This window comes from Bos indicus x Bos taurus, chromosome 14, assembly GCF_003369695.1.
Source record: "Bos indicus x Bos taurus breed Angus x Brahman F1 hybrid chromosome 14, Bos_hybrid_MaternalHap_v2.0, whole genome shotgun sequence".
Taxonomy (NCBI): domain Eukaryota; kingdom Metazoa; phylum Chordata; class Mammalia; order Artiodactyla; family Bovidae; genus Bos; species Bos indicus x Bos taurus.
Window position 1 is genome coordinate 76,464,756 of NC_040089.1, and position 26,256 is coordinate 76,491,011.

A 26,256-nucleotide genomic window follows, 5' to 3' on the forward strand; every position below is an offset into this window, starting at 1 on the left:
ACTTTGTACAAAGTGAGTACTCAGTGGTGAATGATACACTGTAGTATCATTACTATTATAAATATTGCTTACTGTTTACACCTAGTCACAAAATACACCGTGATCAATGGAGCAATATCAGTCATTCTCTAAATAACTCAGTATAAATATTAACCTACTGGGTATTATGAGAAGTATAAGCTGTTTAAATATACAGTAGGAGAAGATCCCCTTTATATATGTTAATATGCTTAGTTCTCTTTAAGAGAAAAAAAGGAGGTGCAATTTGAATACATGTGTCATTTTCTTTCCCTGTAGGTGTTACACAGTTGCTGAAATGCCGTGGTATCAAAGAAGGATCGCTAAAGTGCTGTTTGCAACTCCGCCTGGCTCCACCTATGAGGAGGTAGTGTGAGGTCCTTTGTTGGTTATTCTGGTTTCTTAACCGCTGGGCCGCTCTGCGGTGTCCACTCATCCGGAGCTCTGAGCAGTGAGGGCCGCCAGCACGTTCTGATGGCCCCGTGCGGCTCTTATCACAGAGGCCTAATGCTTATGATCCGTGATGGTGAGTGTTTGTTTCCCCTTTAGGTGAATGGCTGATCATTCTGGTATATTGCCCCTAAAGAACCCCGTGGCTGAAAGCTACCTTCATTTTCTTTTTGAAATCTGTAACATATGAAAATTATAAAGTAGAGCAGGAAATACGCAATTGCTTCTCAGTATATTTTAAGGACACATTCTAGGCTTCCCTGGTGGCCCAGATGGCACACATTCTGTAAGATAACAGCCGTCTGGGAATTAGAGCATGTTTGTATTGATAGATAGTACTTAGAGCATTTTGTAAAAGCAGGTTTGAAAGCCTTATAGTCTCATTTCTAAGGTCTTTGCTTTTCCTGTTAAAAGTAAAACCTGAAAGGGATTTCAGGGCACATATTTTGGGTTTACTTATCACAAAATTTTCAGGGTAAGGAAGGAGACGGTTGAAAAACATTTCCTAATACTTGATCACAGTGTTTTCTGTGAAGCTATAGTGTAGAATTTGAGGTAGAGTTGTGAAATATTTGTTTTTATTAAAAAGAATGCATTCTCACAAAAAAGACAGAATCATCCCTACTCCAACAAATTAGTTATGTATCTAAAAGATTAAGTGTCAGTTGATGTACTATGGAAACAAGTTTAAGTGGGACAAAAAGGAATTAGCAGGGACTTGCAGGTGGACATGAACATCTTATGTAGGGATTTCTGTTACAAAGGACTCTTAGAGATACATTGGCCCAACCTGTGTATCGCTGTAAACACACCTTTTAATTTTATCTAGTTTTTATTCATAAAGCCACTGTTCTGATTGAAGAAGAAAAATGTCAGAATAATCTGAGTTGTACATGATAATGATCTTTCCTCTCTTCATGTGATGCTGGTTTCAGTCCGAGTTCTGAGTAACAATCAAGTTATTACTAGAAATGTATGTAATCTGTATTCTGATGATTTAATAGTGTTATGTTCAATTTTGCTATATTAACTCTCATTGTTGATGAACTGACTGTTATTTAAGGGGATCATTATTTTAGGATGGTTTGATTTACTTCCTATATTTAATGTAGGAATAGATCTTTTGAAAAAATGCTTTTTCAGTACTCTGTTTTAATCCTTTTCAATGTATTGAAAATACAATTTTTGTGTATTTGACAGGCCCTAGGCTACTTTCACAGGGCAGAGCAAGGTAACCTTTTTTATTTCATATAACTGTATGAATGTCAGACATGTAATAGTAATTTTTCTTGTGGGGTCTTCCCAGACCAGGGGTAGAATGCGTGTCCCCTGCATTCCCGTCCAGTGTACCACGAGGGAAGTCCTCAAACAATTTTTAGAAGTCCTTATTTAGTAAAGATCTGAGAAAGAAATAGACTACTAGTGAATTTAGAGCTGCAGTTCTAACAGTCCTTCATTTGATGTAATTCAACCTTCCTTTTTGAGAGGAGGCTTTGACGGATTAACTCTTTAAGATTGCACAGCAAATCAGAAGCATGTATTTATCTTCATTTAAAATTTTTATTTTTTAACACCAAAGTATAATTGACATATAACACTGTATTAGCTTCATGTGTACAGCATGACTTGATATTCACAGACATCATGAAACACATCATGATCACAAAAGCAAGTCCAGTCAACACCTGTCACCTCACAGAGTTACCAAAAGACACTTTTTAAAGATCAACTGTCTTAGCAAATTTCAGATGGCATTTAAATGAGAACTCTCTGCTTTAAACCAGGTCAGTCTTTGTTCTGTTGCAGATAGCCTTTTGTGGTGAAGAGTTTTATGTTACCCTTACTTTGAAGAAACAGCCAGCCTAGAAAACATTAGCTTACGTTTATCCTTTCTAACGGCAGAAACTAGAGACGTCAGAGACAGAAGCCTAAGGTCCAAATACTCCCACCCCCCAAAAAAAAACACCATTGCCAATATGTCTATAAAACTTAATCAGAAGAAAATTAAAACAATTTACTAAATTTGAGAGCCTACTCATATGGACTTGTTCAAATGCTTTCATAATAGCCAAGCATTTTTGAAACACATTTCTTCTAAAGAATTTTGTCTGAATGTTAACTGTTATGTGTTAATTCTGACACTGTTAATGACTTTCCATTGACATCCTCTCATGATGGTAGTTTTACATTATCATGGGTATGATGTGGGAATGCATTTTTCTCAAACTTAGAAGTATAACTACAAAGTTAAAAAAGCACCTTAAGAGACTTAAGCATTTGGGTTGCTGAGAAGAACATGGTCATACTTTTATGGAGCCAAATGACCCTTGGTAATTCCATCATCCTCCAGGCTTCACTGTACGGTCACCTCCTCTCGGGGGCCTTTGCTTATGGCTGATGTTTGGTTTAGAAGCTCTTCCCATGCTTTTAGTACCCTTTATTTCCCCCTTCATGGCCCTTAGCAGTCCACAGTGTGACTATTTCCCTGTATGAAATGAAATTCAGGGAAGATGTGACTGTCTTCTTCGTACATGGCACCCTCGTCGCTTAGCACAGAACACTGGGCAGACTTGCCAAAGGGCGGCGTAAGCGGGGGCAGAATGACGGAGTCTGCTTAACTCTGAGGAAGCCTTACGCACATCAGCATGGCATCTTACAAACATCTTCAGATTAAAGAACTAAAACAAGTTTGGGTTAAGAAACAAATGTAGTTAATCATAAATCATATCCAGGAAAAATTATACTTTAAAAATAGAAGGGTCCCAGGTTGATAGGAGGAAACTATAAATTAATGCAGTAAGACAGTCCCATGCTTTCCTTCATAGGCTTTTTGTTCACATTTTTGCTTCAGCCAAACATATTCTCCACTTAGATGTTAAAATTCTGCTCAGCCCCCAAGTCAGCCCGTGTGTAACCTCTTAGCTGCTTTTTTCGGTTTCCCATAGAACTTTAAAATTTGTACTCCTGTCAAAGCAGTCTCTTTATTCTTATGTTACATTCATATGTGCTAATGCTTGTCACTGCTTTTCATTACAAATTCCAAAAGAGCAGAGACTTTATCTGTGCTTAAACACAGCCCACAGGCTTCCCTGGTGGCTCAGCAGTAAAGAATCTGCCTGGAATGCAGGAGACAGGGGTTCGATCCCTGGGTCAGGAGGATCCCCTGGAGAAGGAAATGGCAACCCACTCTAGTATTCTTGCCTGGAGAATCCGTGGACAGAGAAGCCTGGTGGGCTACAGTCCCTGGGGTCACAAAGAGTCAGACAACAACTGGGCACCACCACCAAACATAGCCCACATTCAGTAAAGGCTGATCAAATCTGTGTACACACACACACACACACACACACACACACACACACACACACACTCATCATGACTTCATTTACTCAGGCACCAAGTACATACTGAGCACAGTTCGAGGCACTGTTCTAGGCACTTAGGATCCAGGGAACAAAAGAGGTGGGGCTTATTGTCTATCAGGACCCCTCAGGTTTTCATCTATTAAATGGAGTACCAGTTTTATAAAATTGCTGTGAAAATAAGAAATATGTGTAATATAAATGGCCAGCACAAAGTAGACACTCAAAAAATAGTAATTATCTCAAAATTTTTTGATAGGAATAGTTGAGCGAAATAGAATCCTCATTAGCCTAGTATATTACAGTAAGTCCCTTACATACAAACTTTCAAGTTGGGAACCTGAAGAGATAGTTACGTTAGTTCACGTATCTGGTGTACACTGTCAGCGTGCGCGTCCCCTACAGGAGTGTGGGCTTCCGTGTGCTGGGCAGTGCTGTGGAGGTGCAGGGTCTTCATTTCACGCCCAGGAGGTCCGGGAGCAGGTGTGAGAGCAGCAGGGCTGTAGCTGGTATCTCCTGTGCCGACTGACGACCCTTCAGCTCTGCCATCTCCCCTCCTCCTCCTCCACAAAGTAACTCTGTCTGTCCGCTCAGTGCCAGCCCCTGGATGCCAGCTGTTGTACTGTAAAGTTTTTTATGTATTATTTGTGAAAAGTATTCCACTACAATACTACATAGCCCATTGTATTAGTTGGCCTAGGCTAACTTTCTTGGACTTAGGAACCAACCAGACGTACGAATGTGTGCACTCTCAGAATGGGTCTTGTTCAAATGGAGGGGACCTACTGTATTGGCATTTAGACCAGAAAATTTAAGCCTTGCAAAATAAGAGCAATACTGTTTCACTGGAGATAAAATGTAAATCCTTTTTCTTTCTTACGTACAGTGGATCCAAACTTCTACAGCAAAAACTTGCTCCTTCTAGGAAAGACATATTTGAAGCTGCACAACAAAAAGCTCGCTGCTTTCTGGCTAACAAAGGCCAAGGACTACCCAGCGCACACAGAGGAGGATAAACAGGTACAGCATCTCCAGAACAAGGCAAACAGGTTTCCACTGAGGCACGTGAAGGAAAGGGGAATCAAGAACTGCTTTAAAAATGTCATTGTCTAAATGCATATTATTAAATAATAGTGCTTATTTCAAATGTATATAGCAAATGTTTTTGGAGAAGGAAATGGCAACCCACTGCAGTATTCTTGCCTGGAAAATCCCACGGACAGAGGAGCCTAGCGGGCTACGGTCCATAGGGTTGCAAAGAGCTGGACACGACTGAATACACACACATAGCAAATATTTAGTTACTACCAACAAACATGTATGAATTTCTCACTACAATATAGAATTGTTCCTGTTTGACATATCTATATATAACAGATCAGGTAAGATTTCTAAAACATAAAAGGCAAGGAATGTGTGCTAATGTGAAAGAATTCTCCAAGCGTCTCATCTCTTGAGTTCTCTAAGGAATTTTATTCTTTGTGTACTAGTCTGGTTTTTTTTGAAACTCTTAGAAAACTACTTTATAAACTTGTTTCACAAGTTGATCTCTGTGCTGTATTGTTTATTTATAATATGCATTCTTCCATTTTAGATACAGACAGAAGCTGCTCAGCTACTTAGAGGTTTCAGTGACAAGAACTGAGAATTTTTCAGTGAAGTACCTAAGGAGCATTGCCTTTTCATCAGATTTTAAAGATAATAAATACATTAACTATAACTGTTCTATGACTGTTCTTTTAACGTTGTGACCATTTAACAGATATACAAAACTCTAGATTTCTTCACAAATAACAAGGCAAAAGAAATGGTTCCCACAAGAGTGGTAGAGACGTCTCTATGGCTGAGAGGCAGAGATGACTGCACCCAAGCTGCCAGCGATACAGCAGGGCGTGAGATTGCCAAGGGGGATGGCAGCATGTCAGGATGGGGATCAAGAAAGGAAAGCTACAGTGCAGAAGCGCTGGCTTAGGAGGGGTGCATTTTCAAGTTGGACTGAAAAGCTGAGCCCTTGCAGAGAAGCAACAGTGACAGGAGCTCAGCAGTTAATTGATGTGTCTTGGAGCCAGCCTGCATAAGGGAAGAGCTGTCAGGAGAGGACTGAAAATGGAGTGGTTTCTTTTTTAAAACGTGAGGTAGTCTTAAAAGTGGATTGATTTTGTCACTCAGTTCAGTTCAGTCGCTCAGTCGTGTCCGACTCTTTGTGACCCCATGAATCGCAGCACGCCAGGCCTCCCTGTCCATCACCAACTCCGAGAATTCACCCAGACTCACGTCCATCGAGTCAGTGATGCCATCCAGCCATCTCATCCTCTGGCGTCCCTTTCTCCTCCTGCCCCCAATCCCTCCCAGCATCGGAGTCTTTTCCAATGAGTCAGCTCTTCGCATGAGGTGGCCAAAGTACTGGAGTTTCAGCTTCAGCATCATTCCTTCCAAAGAAATCCCAGGGCTGATCTCCTTCAGAATGGACTGGTTGGATCTCCTTGCAGTCCAAGGGACTCTCAGGAGTCTTCTCCAACACCACAGTTCAAAAGCATCAATTCTTCGGTGCTCAGCCTTCTTCACAGTCCAGCTCTCACATCCATACGTGACCACTGGAAAAACCATAGCCTTGACTAGACGGACCTTTGTTGGCAAAGTAATGTCTCTGCTTTTGAATATGCTATCTAGGTTGGTGAGCCCAAAGTCTATTCCCTAATGGGTGAAAGGAACGTGGAACTCAAGGAGAAATGGAAACGACGGTGTTTAAATAGGACAGTGATCCCTGGGGTGCCACCAGTGCAGACCCTAAGTTCTGTGAGAAGTGGTGTCTTGAATGTCACTTAGAGACATCTGAGTGTATGTCTAGGTGGAGTTTTCTCAAAGGGAAAACATACAGTGTGCGTATGTACTCTTTGTGGTTATCATGTGTATTTTCAAACAGAAGCAAACACTCAAAGTATTGGACTATTTATACCCATCTCTGATTCAACAGTTGCTAATCTTTTGCTATATTTTACTTAGGTGTAAATATTCATATATTTACAAGTATCTGTAAACTTTTGAAATAGTAGACAACATATTTCATCCCTAAATATTTCAGCATTCATTGTCTCAGAATAAAGACATCCTTCTAAACACAAATTCATATTACAACTAGAAAGTTAACAGCAATTCTTTAATATCCAGCCATATTCAAATATCCTTAAATGTCCCAAAATGTCTTATACTTCTAGAAACCAAGATTCAAAGATCATACATTGCATTTAATTTTCCACCTTAGTTTTTTAAAATCTAGAACAGTAACCCATCTTTCTCTCACAGCGTTGAGTTTTTAAAAAGGCCAGTCCAGTTGTCTTTCAAACCGTCCCTCCTTCCAGAATGGCCTTATTGACCACCTTTAGAGAAACACTGTTCATCTTATATGTATATTAGATCTTCTTTGACGTTTATATTTATCACTTTCTCTGATAGCTACTGCTTGTGTTCACTTTTGAGATGTTTCTTTTTCTTCAGTGTTTTTTTTTTTTCCCCCTGATTTAAGTTAGTAGGCATTTCACATCTTCATGTTTTTTGGTCCAGTTCTGAATTTCTAATTTGGATTTTTCTCGTCTGCAATTATTATTTAGATATAATTCAGACTAGTACTTAGTGTTTAAGGATTTTACTGTGTTTTTGTTTTTTTTTTTTCCTGTTTAGCATTTTCATCTGAAATTTCGTTTCCTGAAATTTCAGTTTTCTCTTTAGAGTGACTTTGAATGTCATTTTTTGGAGGTATGACTTTTTTGTATGTATTTAATAACCAGCAATGCCACTTTATCAAATGGGAGGTAAGCAGTTTGGATTAGTTCAGTAACATCCTTAGTAATTTACAAAATGAAATAGTTTTGTAAAAATAAGATTTCTTTTAGTCACAAAGCCTTTTATGGAGGGGAGGATCTGTCTTTGATATTATGTAGAGCTGTTTAAAATTGTTTCCCTTTGCAATAGATTTGTAAGAAGTTGCCAAAACGTACTACTCAGAAAGGTCCTGCGGATCCTCCCCCCATTGTGCCTCAATGGTAACAGTTAACGGCAGTACAGTATCAAAGCCAGGAGACTGTACAGTCCACAGACAGTATTCAGGTTTTACCACTTTTAAGTCATCTCACAGTGTCATGTATGCAGTTGTGTCACATGTAAATTTCTGTAACTGCCATGATGAAAACATAGAAGTGTTCCATCACAAAAACTCTTAGTGCCGTCCCTTACGGTCACACACATTGCCTGCCACCATCCCTAATCCTGACAACTGCAAATAATTCTCTGTAGTCCTCTATAATCTTGGCATTTCAAAAACAGTATATAAATGAATCATACAGAATGTGATCGTTTGAGATTGGCTTTTTTCATTTGGCATAACTCATTTGAGATCCATCTAAATTTAGTCAACAGTTCCTTTTTATTGTTGATTATATTTCACTGAATGGGCGTACCAGTTTATTTAAACTAGCCACCTTGCGGCATTTGGGTGGTTTCCCAACTTTGGCGTCTGTGAACATAAGGTATGACTTTTATCAGCATGCTTTTCATCTCTGGGATAAACGTCCAGGAGTGTGGTTGCCGGGTCTTTTATAGAGCTGCTGTGTTTCTTCCCCCGCCCCTTTACAAAGGAATAGCTCCCCCTTCTCCAAGAAGTGGCACCTTCCTGAGATTCTGATTGTGTGCTTTTTCAGCCTCTTTTGACTTCCCAGGAGTCTGACCTCCCAGGTCTCACACTGCCTCCTGGCATCTCTCCACTCTGGATGAGAACTGCTGCTTCCGGGAGTGAGCTCTGGGGCCCCATTATTCCCCTTCCTGTGCAGTGCCCACTTAATCGGCTCGTGTCCAGAGCTGACTGCTAGTTTGAGATGCCTATTTCCCCACATACATGTCAGCAGAAGTGTGCTGTATTCTGTCTTCTAAGCATACCGTAGACATGGGCTACGGGTGATTACAACTGCCTCTGCTTGTGCACCTGTTACCTTTTAAGAATGAGAGCAGACATCTGACTTGGAAAGTGGCTATTATCCTACTCTTGTTGCCAGAAATTTTCCTATCTGAGTGGACTAGTTATAGATTTTGTAAAAATGATTTTTCTCAGACTCACTTTTTAAAATAAACATAATTACATCAAGGAAAAAACAAAACACCCTGAGAACTTGATGGAATTTTGAGGATTAAAAAACATGTATTTACCAAGAGTATCAGTAAATATTTAAAAATGCTGTTAACATCTGATTGTCCTTGGTCAAAGACTGGGGAGAGAAAATTTGGAATTGAGGAGAATGCCACTTCTGTTCCAACTAGAGTGCATGTGCTGTGGAAGTGAGGGCAGAAGGTGCCAGTTTTGTACTATTACTCTTTGTTATTGGTTTGGGATCCCCCTGCCCTTTTTTTTTTTTTTTTTTTACCTACTTCAACCACAGAATATTTCTGGTACATTCTGTAATGCCCATTGGAGACTCTTTTGAGGTTCAACCAAATATTCAGACTCAAAAAGCCTGTGACAGGCTTCATCTGGCACCAGTTCACTCAGATGGACAAAAACCAAGCTGGCCCTGGCGGTCCATGTCAGGCTTCCCGACATTCGGATGACCTTACAGCAGCATCAGGAGCAGCGCATCCGTGCAGCTCCAGAACGACCATCGCCCCGGGTCACAGCTCGGGAATCCCAAAGGGACAGGCCCGTAAGAGTTTTCCCATCCCGGGAAGTCCGCAGCTGTGGTTTCCTATCAAGTATCTGGAGTCTTCCCAGTCTGGACACAATGTACCAGTTAGGGGTCCTTTTTATGAACAGAAAAGGTACTGCCCACAGCACTGTTGGCACACCAACCTACCTAGTTTTGAAAACGGGAAAAGCTAGGGTGTCTGAGCTGCGGCCCAAGGGCGCAAGTGTTGGTTAACCCTTTTGCCCCACAAGCACTGAACACACAAACCCCACGGGTGGCCTCTCTCCCTGGCAGGCAGGCAGCTGCTCTGATGGGTGGACTCGTGCGCTGACGCGCGGTGCTGGGAGTGAAGGGTGCTGGGCCCGCCTCTGCACCCACTGCGGGGTTGTGGTCGGGCACCGGGGGCCTTGCACTCAACTTCTCTCTGCTCAGCCCAGCCCAGGACGGGCACTGCCAAGGGAGGGGAGGACACAGGTCTCAGGTTCCTCTCACGGCCAGAGTGCACATACCAGACAAGCCGGGATATCCTGCCTACAGGCCTGGGTTTCTAGGAATCAGACAGAAGAGCCTGACGAGCTCTCCAGGACGCTGGTTTCCTCTCTGAAGCCCCTGTGGTACAGCAGTTTCTTACCGGGAGTGAGGAGGCAGGCACGGGCACCCTGAGAGCTCCGTCAGGCCTGCCACATGGCCCTTTCCGCACGCTGGGCGACAGCCACTGCCGTCTCAGCGAAGCTCAGCGGCGCTGCCCTCATGGTCTAAGTCAAGTGGCCCTTCTCAAAGACTGGGCACCCTCGCATGTGTAATCTGTCCTGTACACTCATTCTCTTATTTTTTATTCTTTAGGCATGAGAATAACTAGAAAGTCAGGAATGAGGATTTGGGAAAAGTATTCAACCAAGTGGATCACGGACTTTTATTTCATCTTTACTATGAATTCTGAATAAAAACGTAGAACATAATCTAAATATGTAGAAAAAGTTTTGGCAAAGCAAAAAGTATTGTTTAGAGAAGTTAAATTGTATCCTAGTATTATCTGTATGTACTTAGTGAAATATGTTACTGGTAACATTCTAAGATGTCAGTTCCATGGTTAAAAAAAATTTACGTTAATGAAATTTATAGTGTATACTGAAATGATACAAGTGGAAATTTAAATTTTTATATTAATAAGGAAGCCCCACTTGCTAAAGTAGCATTAATACCATTCACATCAGATTGTTACACATTTTTGTAGTTCAGTAAATGTCTTTGATAATGAAAAACAAAGTATTTACCTAGGACAAAAATAATAATTTATATAAAAAGGGGGGAAGACCAAAATATTTTTTATATGCTTATTCAGATACATAGAACTTTTATGAATTTAAGAGGAATGAAGATATTCAAACTGTAATAGGAAATCATTAGACTTATTTGAATATTTAGATGCTTATGTTAAGTCTTCAATCCATCTGGTTTTATAAAACCAAAATTTCGAACACAAAAGCAGAAAAGTTCACATTACCTTTTTATATGTTCCTAAGTATCAAATTATATCAATTTATTCTGTATTTAAAGAACATCATAGATACTAAAACTAAAGTACAGAAGTGTCTGATTCTTTTTAATTCCACAAAAAGCTAGCATCTCAAAGTAACATGTAAACAGACCTCTATGCTGCTCAGTGAATTCTCCCCAATTTCCAGAATAAACTAAATGGTAGTAGATCTAGTATATGATTTACTCATGTAAGTTACGGTTTCATTAATGACTTTGACTGACTGTATTAGTGATGTAGCAAAGAGGGAAAATTTTCAACTACTGTATTTATTTAAAATAAACTGACAGGTTCAAGCACCCATCTTAAGAAAAGCCAGCAGCACTTTTTTAACATATTCAAAGTAAGATTTTGGCCTAAGCCCTTAATACCTTCCTGAACAGCCATTGCAGCTAAACACCCTCAAGAGATGTTACATCAGGGAAAAAAACATGGAGCAATTTGAACTTCTTCCCCTGGATAACAGAAAACAAGGTAAAGCAAATCCAGACTACTTTCAAATGAGTGGCTGTCACGTTTAATACACTCTGAGCTCTATAAAACTAGAGCCACTATCATATATGCTTATATAGATATATACTTATTTTTAATAAAGTCTCTTGCTTGCTTCAAAATTTAAGGATGATTTTTTTTTTTTCCTGGTCAGTCATTTCAAGGGAACAATAAATAAAAGTAGAAAAGGATGAGCTGTTTTGCATATTTCTGTGGAAGAACGGAAAACATTTATACTTTTGAGAGATTCAGAAAATTCACTGTACAGAATGAACAGCTTATATACACTATCTGTGCAACTTTTCTTGGCTGGGGTATTTAAATGCAAGAGCTCCTCCAAGACAAGAAGCCACATTCATTCTTGTCCAAATCCCTCTGTTTCTTCTATTGCAAAAAGAAGTTTTTCCTTTAGTTGTTCATAACTCTTATATGGTGGTAGATCCAAGCGATTAAAACTGAACAAAAACAAAAACAAAATGTGTTTTCAATAAAATAAACAAAATATTTCTAATACAATATATTTTAAAAATACATTTGAAAAACTGAACAGGAAGAATATAAAAATTTTGTTGGAAGTATTCTAACAGACAATTTACTACTATATTAATACTTAGTGAACATATTAAATATACAAATTTTCTTATAGCAATCAACTCAATTTTAAGACCTATTCATAAAAATATTTTAGTGTTTCCCAGAGAAAGCTGGAATTACAAATGTAACTGTAGCAGTAATGGATAAAACCACTGGAATATTTTTCCTCTTCTCTATAGTATCAGGTCACATTGTTTCTGAAATCCCCCTAACTTCTCTTGGGTTAAAAGAGTCCATTTCTTTCACTCATTCACCTATGAATTCACTCACTCATCAGTTACTTACTGAATCTTTTCTGTACCAGGTATTTCTCCCAGGAGCTAGTGATAGAGATGAAAAACTAAGGTCCATGTTCTCATTGAACTTATATTCTAGGGTGGAGACTGTCTATCACCAAATATATACTTTTGTCTTTTCAAGTATCTTGTCCTATGTTGGGCTTCCCTGGTAGCTCAGTTGGTAAAGGATCCGCCCGCAATGCAGGAGACCCCGGTTCTATTCCTGGGTGGGGAAGATCCGCTGGAGAAGGGATAGGCTACCCACTCCAGTATTCTTGGGCTTCCCTGGTGGCTCGGCTGGTAAAGAATCCGCCTGCAACGTGGGAGACCTAGGTTCGATCCCTGGGTTGGGAAAATCCCCTGGAGAAGGAAAAGGCTACCCACTCCAGTATTCTGGCCTGGAGAATTCCATGGACTGTATAGTGCATGGGGTCGTAAAGAGTCGGACACGAGGGAGCGACTTTCACTTTCACTTGTCGTATGTAGAACTATTTCTAAAATAATATGCTTGCAGTCTTGCCAGACTCAAAGAGAATTCCCTGCTGGGATTAACTGATGAAATACAAAAAACATGGAAAATGCTTAAATCACCAGAGTTTTGTTTTACAATTTAAACAGGTGTAGACTAACATTTAATTTTTCTAAGATACATCACTGAGTATCTGGGTCAGGATTCAGGAGTTTTGGATTTCGGTCCCCACTCTACTAGGGTCTAGTGAGATAGCTCTGAGAAGTCAAAACCGTTCTGTACTTTTATCTTCTCATGTGGAAGGCTTCTAGAGATGGTCCAGTTCCCTTCTACTCCTCCTACCAGTTATCTGCCCTAGTCAGGAAACTACATCAGGAGAGAGCCTTTTGAAACAGGAAAGGCAGCCAATTAAAACTGTGTTCTTCTCAGACCATGTTTCCCTCTGAAAAGCTGTTCACAGTACCAAGCAAGGGAAGCGTTCTCTTCCCCCGGCCCCTCCCGCCGCCTCTGCCTGAGGTGCAGTCTGACAGTGGACTGAGGCCAGGTGAGACTTCCCAACAGGAGTCCCACACTAGGACAGCCGATCCCCTGCCTGTGTCAGACTGTCCTGCTCATCAGGTCGCCCCGCCGTTTCCCCCCGGTCATCTCTGTTGCTGCCATATCCACCTGCATCTACTTCCTCCTCCTCTTATCTGTACCATCAGAATTTCCTGCCTACTGGTCTTGTGTACAGTTTTCTTTTTCACTTCTTCACAATCTATCTGGCCTTACATCACCTTCAGCGGTCCTTTATTAAAAAGACATGCAAGTGCAAAGCCCCTTTGCTGCTGCTAACTCCTGTGGAGGGGGAGTGGGAGGGGAGGCCTGGGCCTCTTGGTGCAGCCCCACCGCTTATTCAGTGTTCTCCAGGCAGACCACACGCTCGTCTGTTCTACGGCTATGCTCTTATTTACGGCTCTCCGATGTTCCGGAATACCCTTTCTGCCTATGAAATTATTATTAAGAATCAGTCCAAATGCTACAAAACTTCCTCCAAGAATTCTTCTTGAACACGTTATACAGACTTCGTAATTCCGCTCTCCATAAGGTCTTTTTATTTCTATTTAGGATTTACTCTGTATTATGACTGACTGGTTTCTTCCATTAGATTCTAAAGTTCACAAGGGCAGAGTCCCCTTTATTCTCCTGACACAGACCCATTTTGCGTACAGGAGACATTTAGTACATGTTGAGTTGAACCATGTAAGAAAATGGGTATCTTTAAAGCATTCAAAACCATGGCTCTAAGACATGAGCTATTCTGTTCTATGCTGCTTTACAAAAAGACAAAAACATACTAAAAATACTCATCTTTTGCTGAGTATCTACTATGTGAATATCAGAATACTGTTTTAGTTTAGCTTTTTAAACTAAACTAAAACTGGAGTAGGTAGTGTTCACTACTTCTATTTTCTTATATGTAAAAAGGGGAGGGGACAAGTACCCCATTAGCTTGTTTCACACGTACGTCGCCTGCTGTCCCCATATCCAGAGAGCAGCCACCTCTCTAAGCAAAGCCCTGGGGACCGCAGCAGCGGGACCCCGTCTGAGGGCCATCAGGACTGCCTCCCCAGACTGCAGGTACCGCACCGCGCCCCTCAGTCACTGCCGGACATGCAAGTCTCTCTGCGTCATCTTTTCACCTAAATCCTCACCCCAGTCCTGATCTACTCTATTTCCCCCGATCTGAACAGTATCTCCACCTGTGCCCTCCATCTCACAGCGTTCCAGTCCGTTCTTTTGAACTTATATTACATGATTTGCAGGCTTCTATAGTCTTAATGGGCTTTCCTGGTGGCTCAGATGGTAAAGAATCTGCCTGTAAATGCGGAGAGCTGTGTTTGATCCCTGGGTCAGGAAGATCCCCTGGAGACAGTCTTAACAGCTCCTCTCTTGCCTTAACTAAAACTCAGCTAGTCTGAAACAGTCCATTTCCTTTGCAGCCAGCCAACACACTTTCGTCCTCTGAAGCAAACGATCTGGCGATGAAGCCTTTTGCACTCTTGCTATCACCTCCTTCCTGACCATGTTCCTTCGCTCACTGACACCTCTGGCCCCTGCTTCACAGTCCTCTCGTTCACTCAGGTGACAGGCAACGCTACGGCCTCCCAGGTCTTGGCCCTTCTTCAGGGATCTGTTCCCCTACTTTAGTATCATACCTTGAACTTGGTCACCAGCAGCGAAGGAAATTATTAACTGAGACACTCTATTCTCTGATTATCTGTTTTCCCCAACTTACTTCAATCAAAATGCCAACCTATTAACCCAATACTTTCTCACCATCATACCTTGTCCACAGACTCTTCTGATCTTCACTTCTTAAGCCACAGCCCATCATTGTAAGTATTAGGTTGGTGCAAAGGTTAACTGTAGTCTCAGCACTGTTGAAATTGCCATTTGATACTGGAATACATTCTTGATAAATGTGGTTATGTTATACATCACTTTAATGCACGTTTCTCCCTTTATGTTTTTTTTTGCTAATGATTCAGTTCAGTTCAGTCACTCAGTCGTGTCCGACTCCTTGTTACCCCATGAACCACAGCATGCCAGGCCTCCCTGTCCATCACCAACTCCCGGAGTCCACACAAACCCATGTCCATCGAGTCGGTGATGCCATCCAACCATCTCATCCTCTGTCGTCCCCTCCTCCTCCCGCCCTCAATCTTTCTCAGCATCAGGGTCTTTTCAAATGAGTCAGCTCTTCGCATCACGTGGCCAAAGTATTGAAGTTTCAGCTTCAACATCAGTCCTTCCAATGAACACCCAGGACTGATTTCCTTTAGGATGGACTGGTCGGATCTCTTTGCAGTCCAAGGGACTCTCAAGAGTCTTCTCCAACACCACAGTTCCAAAGCATCAATTCTTCGGCGCTCAGCTTTCTTCACAGTCCAACTCTCACATCCATACATGACCACAGGAAAAACCATAGCCTTGACTAGATGAACCTTTGTTGGCAAAGTAATGTCTCTGCTTTTCAATATGCTATCTAGGTTGGTTATAACTTTCCTTCCAAGGAGTAAGAATCTTTTAATTTCATAGCTGCAATCACCATGTGCAGTGATTTTTCAGCCCAGAAAAATAAATTCAGCCACTGTTTCCCCATCTATCTGCCATGAAGTGATGGGATCAGATGCCATGATCTTAGTTTTCTGAATGTTGAGCTTTAAGCCAATTTTTTCACTCTCCTCATTCACTTTCACCAAGAGGCTTTTTAGTTCCTCTTCACTTTCTGCCATAAGGGTGGTGTCATCTGCATATCTGAGGTTATTGATATTTCTGCTGGCAATCTTGATTCCAGCTTGTGCTTCCTCCAGCCCAGCGTTTCTCATGATGTATTCTGCATATAAGTTAAATAAGCAGGGTGACAATATACAGCCTTGACATACTCCTTTTCCTATTTGGAACCAGTCTGTTGTTCCATGTCCAGTTCTGTTAGGTCCTCACCTGCATACAGGTTTCTCAAGAGGCAGGTCAGGTGGTCTGGTATTCCCATCTCTTTCAGAATTTTCCACAGTTTACTGTGATCCACAAGGTCAAAGGCTTTGGCATAGTCAATAAAGCAGAAATAAAGGTTTTTCTGGAACTCTCTTGCTTTTTCGATGATCCATCGGATGTTGGCAATTTGATCTCTGGTTCCTGTGCCCTTTCTAAAACCAGCTTGAACATCAGGAAGTTCATGGTTCACGTATTGCTGAAGCCTGGCTTGGAGAATTTTAAGCATTACGTTACTAGCATGTGAGATGAGTGTAATTGTGCGGTAGTTTGAGCATTCTTTGGCATTGCCTTTCTTTGGGATTGGAATGAAAATGGAACTTTTCCAGTCCTGTGGCCACGCTGTTTATTTTATATTTACTTTAGACTATGGAAAGGATGTTAGATGAAAAGCAAATTCGAGTGATTGTCTTATTTGATTTCAAAATGAGGCATAAAGCAGCAGAGACAACTTGCAACATCAACAACCCATCTGGCCCAGGAACTGCTAATGCACGTACAGTGCAGTGGTGTTTCAAGAAGTATGCAAAGGAGATGAGAGCCTTGAAGATGAGGACCGTAAGGGCTGGCCATCGGAAGTTACAATGATGAACTGAGAAGATCATCAAAGCTGATCCTCTTACCACTGCAGAAGTGACTGAAGAACTCAGCGTTGACCATTCCACGGTCATTCCACATTTGAAAGGAAGTGGAAAGGTGAAAAGGCTCTGTAAGTGGGTGCCTTATGAGCTGACTGAAAATTTTAAAAAAACTGTTTTTCTGAAATGCCATCTTCTCTTATTGTACGCAACACACCATTTCTCGATTGGATTGTGACATGTGATGAAAGGTAGATTTATATGACAACCAGCAACGACCAGCTCAGTGGCTGGACTGAGAAGAAGCTCCGAAGCACTTCTCAAAGCCAAACTTACACCAAAAAAAGGTCATGGTCAAATACAAAAAAAAAAAAGGTCACAGTCACAGTTTGGTGGTCTGCTGCCCGTCTGATCCATTACAACTTTCTGAATCATGGTGAAACCATTACATCTGAGAAGTATGTTCAGCAAATTGATGAGATGCACTGAAAACTGCAACGTCTGCAGGCAGCATTGGTCAACTGAAAGGGCCCAATTCTCCACGACACCCGACCACACGCTGCACAAGCAGTGCTTCAAAAGTTGAACCAATTGGGCTATGAAGTTTTGCCTTATCTACCGTATTCACCTAACCTCTCGCCAACTGACTACAACTTCTTCAAGCATCTGGACAACATTCTGCAGGGAAAATGCTTTCCTCAAGAGTTTGTCTAATCCCAAAGTATGGATTTCTATGTTACAGGAACAGACAAACTTATTTCTCACTGGCAAAAGTGTGCTGACTGTAATGGTTCCTATTTTGATTAATAAAGATGTGTTTGAGCCTAGTTACAATGATTTAAAATTCATGGTCTAAAACTGCAATTACTTTTGCACCAACCTAATAGTTTATAAAGTCATGGTCCATCGTTAAAATCACTACCTTGCAAATACTTTAAAATCTTATCTCTCCTTTTTGAACTTACTCATACTCTGAATGAATTCAGCCTTCTACTTTCTCATTCCTTGTACCTAATCAGTTGAAAATTACTGCAGGGGATATCTGACGACTTCACATTAACTACTAGATCCAAGTGGGCAATCCAATGCTGCCCAGCATTCTCAGCCATGTTTCTCTAGAAAACACTTGTCTCGTCCCTGACAACTCTCCCTTTCTTTCTCCAAGTCTTTCCCTTCTTCACTGTTAGCCAGTGACTTCACCTTATAAATACTTGGAGGAAAAAAATCAACAGTTGATCAACTCTTTTTTCCTTCACAAAATCTAAAATCTATTTGTAGTTTAACCCAACTTTTCTTCCTCTTCTGTTACAACAAAGGAAATGTTCTTGTTTTCATCAAAAGTGAATTCCTTAACTCACACTCAGAATCCCAATTCTTTCCATCTCCTTTGGTTATGAATTCTCTGTCCCCTGCCTCAACACTCTCTCCTGCATTGAACTCACCAGTTTAATCTAACCTGGTGTTCCTAAAAGTTTTTGGTGAACAGGATCCTTTTTCACATCTAAAAATATTGAGAAATCCAAAGAGCTTTCTGTTTATGTGAATTATAACTATTGATATTTACCATAAATTTTAAAAATAATTTACTGTGAAAATGAAAGTAAGTTATTTTTATGAAAAAAGTGACTGTTTTCAAAAAAGTAGTGAAAAAAGTAGCCTTGTTTCATATTTTTGCAAATTATTTTAATGTCAGGTTTAATAGAAGACATCTGGATTCTAATACCTATGTGTTTATACTATCAAACTGCATTGTTTTAGATTAAGCATATGAAAACTCTTCCCATACAGATATGCAATTAGAAAACAGAGATATACTCAAGTAATTTTTTCCAGATAATTATGGATACTATTCTTTGACGATATACTAAGTTTGACAAGGTTATGCATAATATGGGTTTTGAAATCATATCACAGAACCCTTTGTATTCTGTTATATGAAAGCCATTGGTTTATTTTGCACTCTGGATGTTTTTCTCATGCATGAGTTTATAACATCATGTATCAGTTATTTGGAAATACAGGTTCACCAAGTTATAATGAATTTTAAAATATTAAAAGTCTTGGGAAGCTGAGAAGCTGAATATACAAGTTTTCCAAAATTCTGATTTTTGTATGAAACCTCAATGTTATCATCACCAATAAATGCTGTTAGCTGTTTTCCTTAAAATGATGAGCTTTTACTTAATTTTCAAGAAAAATGTCTGAATGAAACAGTCTGTTATGTTTTCAAGTAACTAGAGCATTTCACAAAAAAAGCAAGCTCTGCAGCTTTCAACTTGACAACTAAGAGCTTCTTCACAAGACAAAAACCAGTGTTTCATGTAGACTTGCCATTTATTTTGTCATACAGAATATTAAAAAAAAAAACCACATATACTTCAAGTGTCAAGATTTAATAAAGTTAATAGTTTTTACTACTTCATAATCAACAACTTTCAATAAGCCTGGCCTTTTCTTTCCTTTTTTTTTAAACTTCAAATGTGTGGTGTTGAAAAATGCAGAGACAGCAGTTTGGTGTCAACTGCCTTTTCCTTGACTTGTGCTAAGGCAACAGCTGTTGACCCACCATTACTTTGGTACCACAAGTGCAAATGTCAAAACAACAAAAAGGCAAAAAAAGGACAGTGTGAAAACTGACTTTGACCTCCTGACAGCAACGCATACCTTCGGGCCATCACCATCTTCTGTCTGGATGACTAACAGCTCTGACCTCCCTGGTCTCACTCGCCCAGTTCCCGCCCGCCCCCTGCTGCCAGAGTCGTTTTTCTTAGATCTCATTATTCTTATATAAGACTCCTCAATGGCTCCTAATTGTATTTAGAATCTAACTGCTCATCATAGCCTATTAACCTCTACATAATGTAGCCCCTGCCTGCATTTCCAAATTCTTTTATCTTCCTCCTCGGAATCATTAAGTTCCATTCATACCAAGTCATCTTTTATTTCCTTTAAAAATGACTATACAAAGTATATACTCCCCATTTCTTCCCACAGCATGCTATTCATCAAACTCAACTTAAACATCACTGTTTCCAAGAAACTTCCCTGACCACCAATCTGGTGGGGATTCCTCTCCAGCTGTTCTCCTGGTTCCCTTTAAAGGACTCCTAGCATTTGTAAAGAGGTGTTGACCTGTTTGTCTTTTGTGCCCCCACCCTCAATGGAGTACAAACTTCATAAAAGGCAGGGAGCACTTCAATCTTATTTTATTTTATACCTAGTGGTACTTTAAATATTTTTTGAATCAATGAATACATTTCTCAAGTATTTATATTAACCAGTCACTCTAAAGTGTTTAGTTATAGAGTGCCATATTAATCAGTAAAAACTAAAATTCTGACTACTTTAATGAATCAACAATTATACTCAGTCACTGTACTATTTAAGATTTTTGAACTTACCATGTGTGGCTTCTTGGTAACCAGGTATCTTTGCCAACTTTTTCAATGCAAAATTTTTGAGGCCCATTACTTCCTAAATCAGGAAAATATGACAAAATTTATTTGGTCCTTTAAACTTTTTAGTTTTGACAACCAGTCAAACCAGAACACATCACAGAATCAACATAAATGATACAGAATAAACTACAATGTAAATGGCTTCTGCCCAGAGAAGCTTGTTAATGCTGCAGAGATCCAGCAATAGGAATCACAAAGTAGAAAGATCAGTGTCTAAGAATTGTGATCCCCTCACAAAGCAATGGCCAACCAGCCTCTGAGAGCAGACTTTCAAACCTATCTTACAAATGTACCTGATATTAAGCATTAATTTGTCTTTATTTCAGTAGATGCCCTACCTAAAGCATAGAAGAATAATCCTTAGGCTTAAGTCTGCTGTGTGTCTAGACGCATTATCACAAAATTATTTACAGAGAAAACCACATTTACCCATGAGTTCAGCAAATCCTCCTAGAGGTAAACGGCAGGTTCCAGTGACAAACTGCAGTAGTCGCATTCTCACTTCATTGTCTGTCTCCTTCACAAACTGCGGAACAAAAGCAAGTTTACTTTACAACCTGGTGAAAGTTATTCGTACTAAAATTCTATTTCTATTTTCAAATTAACTTACAACTCTTGTATTGATTTCAAAGCCCAATTTCCTATTTTTAAGAGGAAAATGAAAACAGAGGATGCGCCATATGCTTCTTGTGTATTTGGCCCTAACAACAGTATTATGAGACAGGAACTATCATTAGCATCCCCACGACACATGTTCAGAAGACGGAGGCCAGGCTTCCCTGATGGCTCAGTGGTAAAGAGCCTGTCTGCTGATGCAGGAGACATGGGTTCGATCCCTGATCCAGAAGATCCCACATGCCACGGAGCAGCTAAGCCCGTGGGCCACAGCTACTGAGCCTGTGCTCTAGAGACCAGGAGCCACACCTCTGAGCCCACAGGCCACGACTCCAGAAGCCCTCGTGCCCCAGAGCCTGTGCTCCACAAGAGAGAGGACATCTCGATGGGACGCCTATGCACCACAGCCAGAGGGGAGCCCCTGCTCGCCGCAACATGAGAAAAGCCCGTGTGCAGCAACAGAGACCCAGCATAGTCAAAAATAAACAAGTAATCAGAAAAAAAGAAAATGGAGGCCTGGAGAGGTGAAAGAATTTGTCCTTCTCAACCTGCTACTAAGTGGTGGAACTAACATTTGAACTCAGGTCTAACTGAGCTCTAAAGGCCTGTTATCCTGACCTGAGCGGACTACCCTGCAAGCTACTGACGGTGACGGTGAACAAATCCTTCTCAATTGCCACTCTCAGCAGTTTCTGATATTTTCTTTCACTAAACATCACTTTCCCAACTATATTCTTCATACTTGAAAACCCAAAGTATGCATTCTTCTAAAAATATCTCTCTTCATGGACTATTTCTTTTCAAAGTGGACATAGACAGGTAATACTGATCTGAATTGCTCTGAGTGTCTTACAACAGAAGGTAAGGAACTTAGGGGACAGTGTGAGAGTAGAAATGTATCTTAAAAACAAGAGACTAAACTTTAGCTAATAATAAGACAAAATGTTGTGCTAAATACGAAAAAATAATGTTTCTGCACAGAACTGCGCTGAGGCAACATGTTTCATCAAGACGTAGAAATGGAGGTGAACAGGGCTGGCATAAATCTCACCACTTTCCCCAGAACAAACCCATTGGAATGAGCTGAGTGAGTGAAGCTGCTAGTCTTGTCTGAGTCTTTGTGACCCCATGGGCCATAGGCCGCCAAGCTTCTCTGTCCATGGGATTTTCCAGGCAAGAATACTGGAGTGGGTTGCCATTTCCTTCTCCAGGGAAATCCCATTTAGAAAATACAACTATTCACTTGGATTTATATAACCCAGTGCTTAAGCTCCTCAGGTGTATAGGAAGAAATGCCCAAAGGGAGTGTCAGGGAACAAAAGGAACAAGGAAGCTGGTGAAGAGCCGAAAGGGAAGATTACAGACACTTGCATGTGCTCTGTATGGATGCAATTCTGATGTGTTAGGTTTGAAAACAGAGTTATTCCCACTTTTCATTTACTTTTTGCAGTAGATAACATGTGCATGGGGTGTGGACCTCAGGCAGCAGGAGGGCGCAGCGGGACGCCCCCGCGCACACCTCTGCCTCAGGGCAGCTCTCTGCCCAGGCGCCCGCCACCTTCTCAGAGGTTGTGTTCATACACTAGCAGACACTTCGTCTAGATAGAATAGATATTTTCCTTTAAGCCAAGTAATAGATACAACTTCCTTTTAAGCTTAATGCTGTATTGAAAAACATTATTCTCCAATATTTTTGTTAATTTGCATTAAGAAAAAGAATGACAAAAAGGTATGGAATTACAGAACGGATATATTACAATTTATTTACTCAGTTCCCCTGATGGACAAAGAGAGAAGGAGGGAGAGGGGGAGAGAGAAAGGAAAGGAAAGAAAAGTCATTCTTGAACATTATCCTCTAGATTGTTCTAATTTGCTGGCATATTATCACCTTTAGAGGAATTAAGTATTTTCATTGACTTTCTCATTAAAAACATATTCCTCTTTTACTTCCAAAATTAAGTAGAATTTATAGAATACTTTCATACTACTAGAAAAAATATTATACCTAAAACCATTACCGTTAAACTATTATTTAAAGATGGTCATTTGTTCTTTCATTTAGGAAATAAGAAATGGAAAATCCTTTAACAAGTTTTTACACTATCCACTTCTAATTTAAAATTCAAAGACTAAATACCATGTCCAAAAGCAGTCTCAACCTTAAAAATTAACTTTTCAAATTACCACTTCATCAGAAAACATTTTCTTTCAGTATTTAGTGTTAAGAAGATAAAAGCAAATACCTGCCAAAACCAAATGATTTGCTTGCTGTTTCTGGTATAATGTCGATACACAGTGTTTCTCTGCCAATCTGCCAGGTCGACCTCCTGCATGCCACACAACATAACCTGGGGAATGAGCACAGTATCAGGTCAGAGGAAAGATTTAGTGAAGACAGTAACTACAGGACAGAAATCTGCTAATGCCCAGCTATGCACATGCTAATTATGTCAAATGGCTATGTGTACATCAAATAATGATCACAGTAAAGCAAGTCTAACTAAATTGTGTGGCAATTTAACATGCAGAATTCTTTGGTTCTTATCTTATTCATGTTTACTGAACTTAAAAACGTTCAAAAGTAACTATTCTTCAAGAAAAACATCAGCTATACAAAAACAATCACTTTTACTACACATATATCCCAAATCACATACATTACAAATAAGTTTTAAACATAAATTTCTGGTTCTTCTTCTTTTTTTTAATCTACGCTACCTTACCTATTTAAAATTAAAAGTATACTAACCTCCTGTTATTCATCTATCCAGGCTTTGAGAATAAAATCTTCTAGATATGCAAAATTCTCAAGTAACTCTAGTTTATTATATATGGGATGAAAACTATTTTGGGCATAATAACCTGTACTTTATTTCTCATATCAACTATGATCTATAATTTAGACACAATAAAGCATGCATATTTTAAGTACAGAGTTATATGCATTTTGACAGCAGTATATACACCTGTTAACCACCTCAGTGATCTCACCACAGGTTAGATTTCTGAACGCAGCAGACAGACTACACTCATCCGCTCTTTTCTGTTTTCTTTTCTCACCAGTAGAATGTTTATGAGATTCATCCACGCTGTGAGGGGCACCCGTGGTTCTTTCATATTGCTGAGTGGTGTTTCATTTCATAAATATACAACAATTTATTTACCCATTCTCTTGTTGATGGACATTTAGGTTACTTCGAATTTTTGATTTTGATGAATAAAACTGTGATGAACATTTATGGAAAAGTTCTGTGAACATACGTGTTTCATTTCCACATGAGTAAGCACTACTAGTGGGACCGCTAGGGCATAAGCGGAGGCGTGTGTAACAGTGACGATTCATTCAGCTTGAATCTGTATTTCCCCAATGATTAGTGAGCATCTCCCCGTGTTTCTATGCCATCAATAGAGCTTCTTTAATGAAGTGAGCCTCTGTCCACTTAAAAACTGTATTTTTATTGAGTGATAGGTTTTTAATATAGTCTGGATGTAACACCTTTGTCTCAAGAGTTTCTCTCAGCAGGTAGGTTGCCTTTTCATTTACTTGACAGCATCTTTTGAAGAGAAGTTTTTAATTTTGATGAAATCTAACATCCTTTGTGTTCTTCCTAAGACACTTCTGTCTAGACTAAGATTTTTCTACTATGTTATATTTTTAGTTTTCATATTTATGTTCATAATTTATTTCAAATTAATCTTTATGAGCTGACAGGGTCAAAATTAATTTTCTTCTATATGAATATCAAGTTAATCCAGAATCACTTGTTTAAGACTTTTCCCCTTTCCCCATAAAAATATATTAGTACTTTTGATGAAAATAATTGACAATATATATGTGGATCTATTCTGGACTCTAAAGTGTTTCACTGACCTGTCTGTCTATCCTCACACAAATATCACACTATCTTAATTACTATGGCTTATAAAAATCCTTGACATCAGGTAGTAAACGTTTATCCTGTAAGATTTGTCCTTTTTCAAAACTGTTTTGGCTAATCTAGAACCTGTGCATTTCCTTGTAATTTTAGAAGTGCTGCTGCTGCTGCTAAGTCACTTCAGTCGTGTCTGACTCTGTGCGACCCCATAGACGGCAGCCCACCAGGCTCCCCCGTCCCTGGGATTCTCCAGGCAAGAACACTGGAGTGGGTTGCCATTTCCTTCTCCAGTGAATGAAAGTGAAAAGTGAAAGTGAAGTTGCTCAGTTGTGTCCGACTCTTCTCGACCCCATGGACTGCAGCCCACCAGGCTCCTCTGTCCATGGGATTTTCCAGGCAAGAACACTGGAGCGGGTTGCCATTTCCTTCTCCAGTGCATGAAAGTGAAAAGTGAAAAGTGAAGACACTCAGTTATATCTGAGTTTTAGGGATCCCATGGACTGCAGCGTACTAGCCGATCAATTTCTACAGAAAATTCTACCAGGATGTTGATTGGATTGTGTTATTTGGAGAAAACTGATATTTACAATACCGAATCTTCCAATACATATGATGAAATATGTCTCCACTTATTAAAATTTTAATTTTTCTCAGCAATGTTTCCAGTTTTTAGAGTTCTTACATGGCTTTGGCTACATTTGTTCATTTTTTTTTAATGCTTTAGTAAATGAAACTTTGAAGTTTCAATTTCTAAATGTTTGCTGCTAGCATGCAGAAGACACACAATTGATTTTTTTTAATAACTAAGCTTGCACCCTACAATGAATTATTAAAATTCGTTATCATTTCTAGTTGTTTTTTGGTAGGTCCCTTAGAATTTTCTAAATTGACAATCATGTTATCATCTGTGAATAAAGGCAGTTTTACTTCTTTCCAAACTTTATGCTTTTTGCTTCTACTTCTGCCTTATTGCACTGGCTTCGGAATCTGGTACAATGGAGAACACAAGTGATGAGAGTGGACATCACTGAGTTCCCAATCTCAGTGAGAAATATCCAAGGTATCACCATTAGAATGCTGTTAGGATTTATCTTTTTTGTTGAGGCCCTTTATCAAACTGAGAAGGCTACCTTCTATTCCTAGTGTGATGAAGAGTTTTTATACAGAATGACTGTTTTATCTTCTTACAAACAGATTTTAATCTGTAAAAAAGGGGCATGATTATGGATAACCATTCTTTTGGATAATGGTGTAAATATTCTTTACTGTGGTATTATTCATGGTTAAAAGAGACAATGAATGGGAGTAGAAGAAGAAACAAGAGAAA

At 39.8% G+C, this 26,256-nt stretch overlaps 2 protein-coding genes across 12 annotated transcripts in view; one reads left to right on the forward strand and one right to left on the reverse strand.

Moving 5' to 3' along the window:
* RMDN1 (regulator of microtubule dynamics 1) overlaps positions 1–8,172 on the forward strand; it is a 36,466-nt gene extending 28,294 nt beyond the window's left edge. For 4 of the 8 annotated variants that reach the window (XM_027561615.1, XM_027561613.1, XM_027561617.1 and 1 more), the window contains 4 exons: positions 298–385; positions 1,669–1,699; positions 4,717–4,906; positions 5,425–6,066. In XM_027561615.1, the coding sequence (XP_027417416.1) occupies positions 298–385; positions 1,669–1,699; positions 4,717–4,906; positions 5,425–5,581 (466 nt within the window). In that variant the 3' untranslated portion in view covers positions 5,582–6,066. Of the gene's footprint in view, positions 1–297; positions 386–1,668; positions 1,700–4,716; positions 4,907–5,424 lie in introns of those variants that run through there. The other 4 variants (XM_027561619.1, XM_027561618.1, XM_027561620.1 and 1 more) reach the window with 3 other exon arrangements.
* Positions 8,173–10,388: 2,216 nt separating this feature from the next.
* WWP1 (WW domain containing E3 ubiquitin protein ligase 1) overlaps positions 10,389–26,256 on the reverse strand; it is a 136,433-nt gene continuing 120,565 nt past the window's right edge. For 3 of the 4 annotated variants that reach the window (XR_003514514.1, XM_027561611.1, XM_027561610.1), the window contains 4 exons: positions 23,298–23,402; positions 20,869–20,965; positions 20,383–20,455; positions 10,389–11,983 (listed from right to left, as the gene is read on the reverse strand). Coding sequence is in view for 3 of the 4 variants with exons in the window: in XM_027561611.1 (XP_027417412.1) it covers positions 11,884–11,983; positions 20,383–20,455; positions 20,869–20,965; positions 23,298–23,402 (375 nt within the window). In the remaining variant the exon portion in view is untranslated. The remainder of the gene's footprint in view (positions 11,984–20,382; positions 20,456–20,868; positions 20,966–23,297; positions 23,403–26,256) is intronic. The other variant, XM_027561612.1, reaches the window with a different exon arrangement.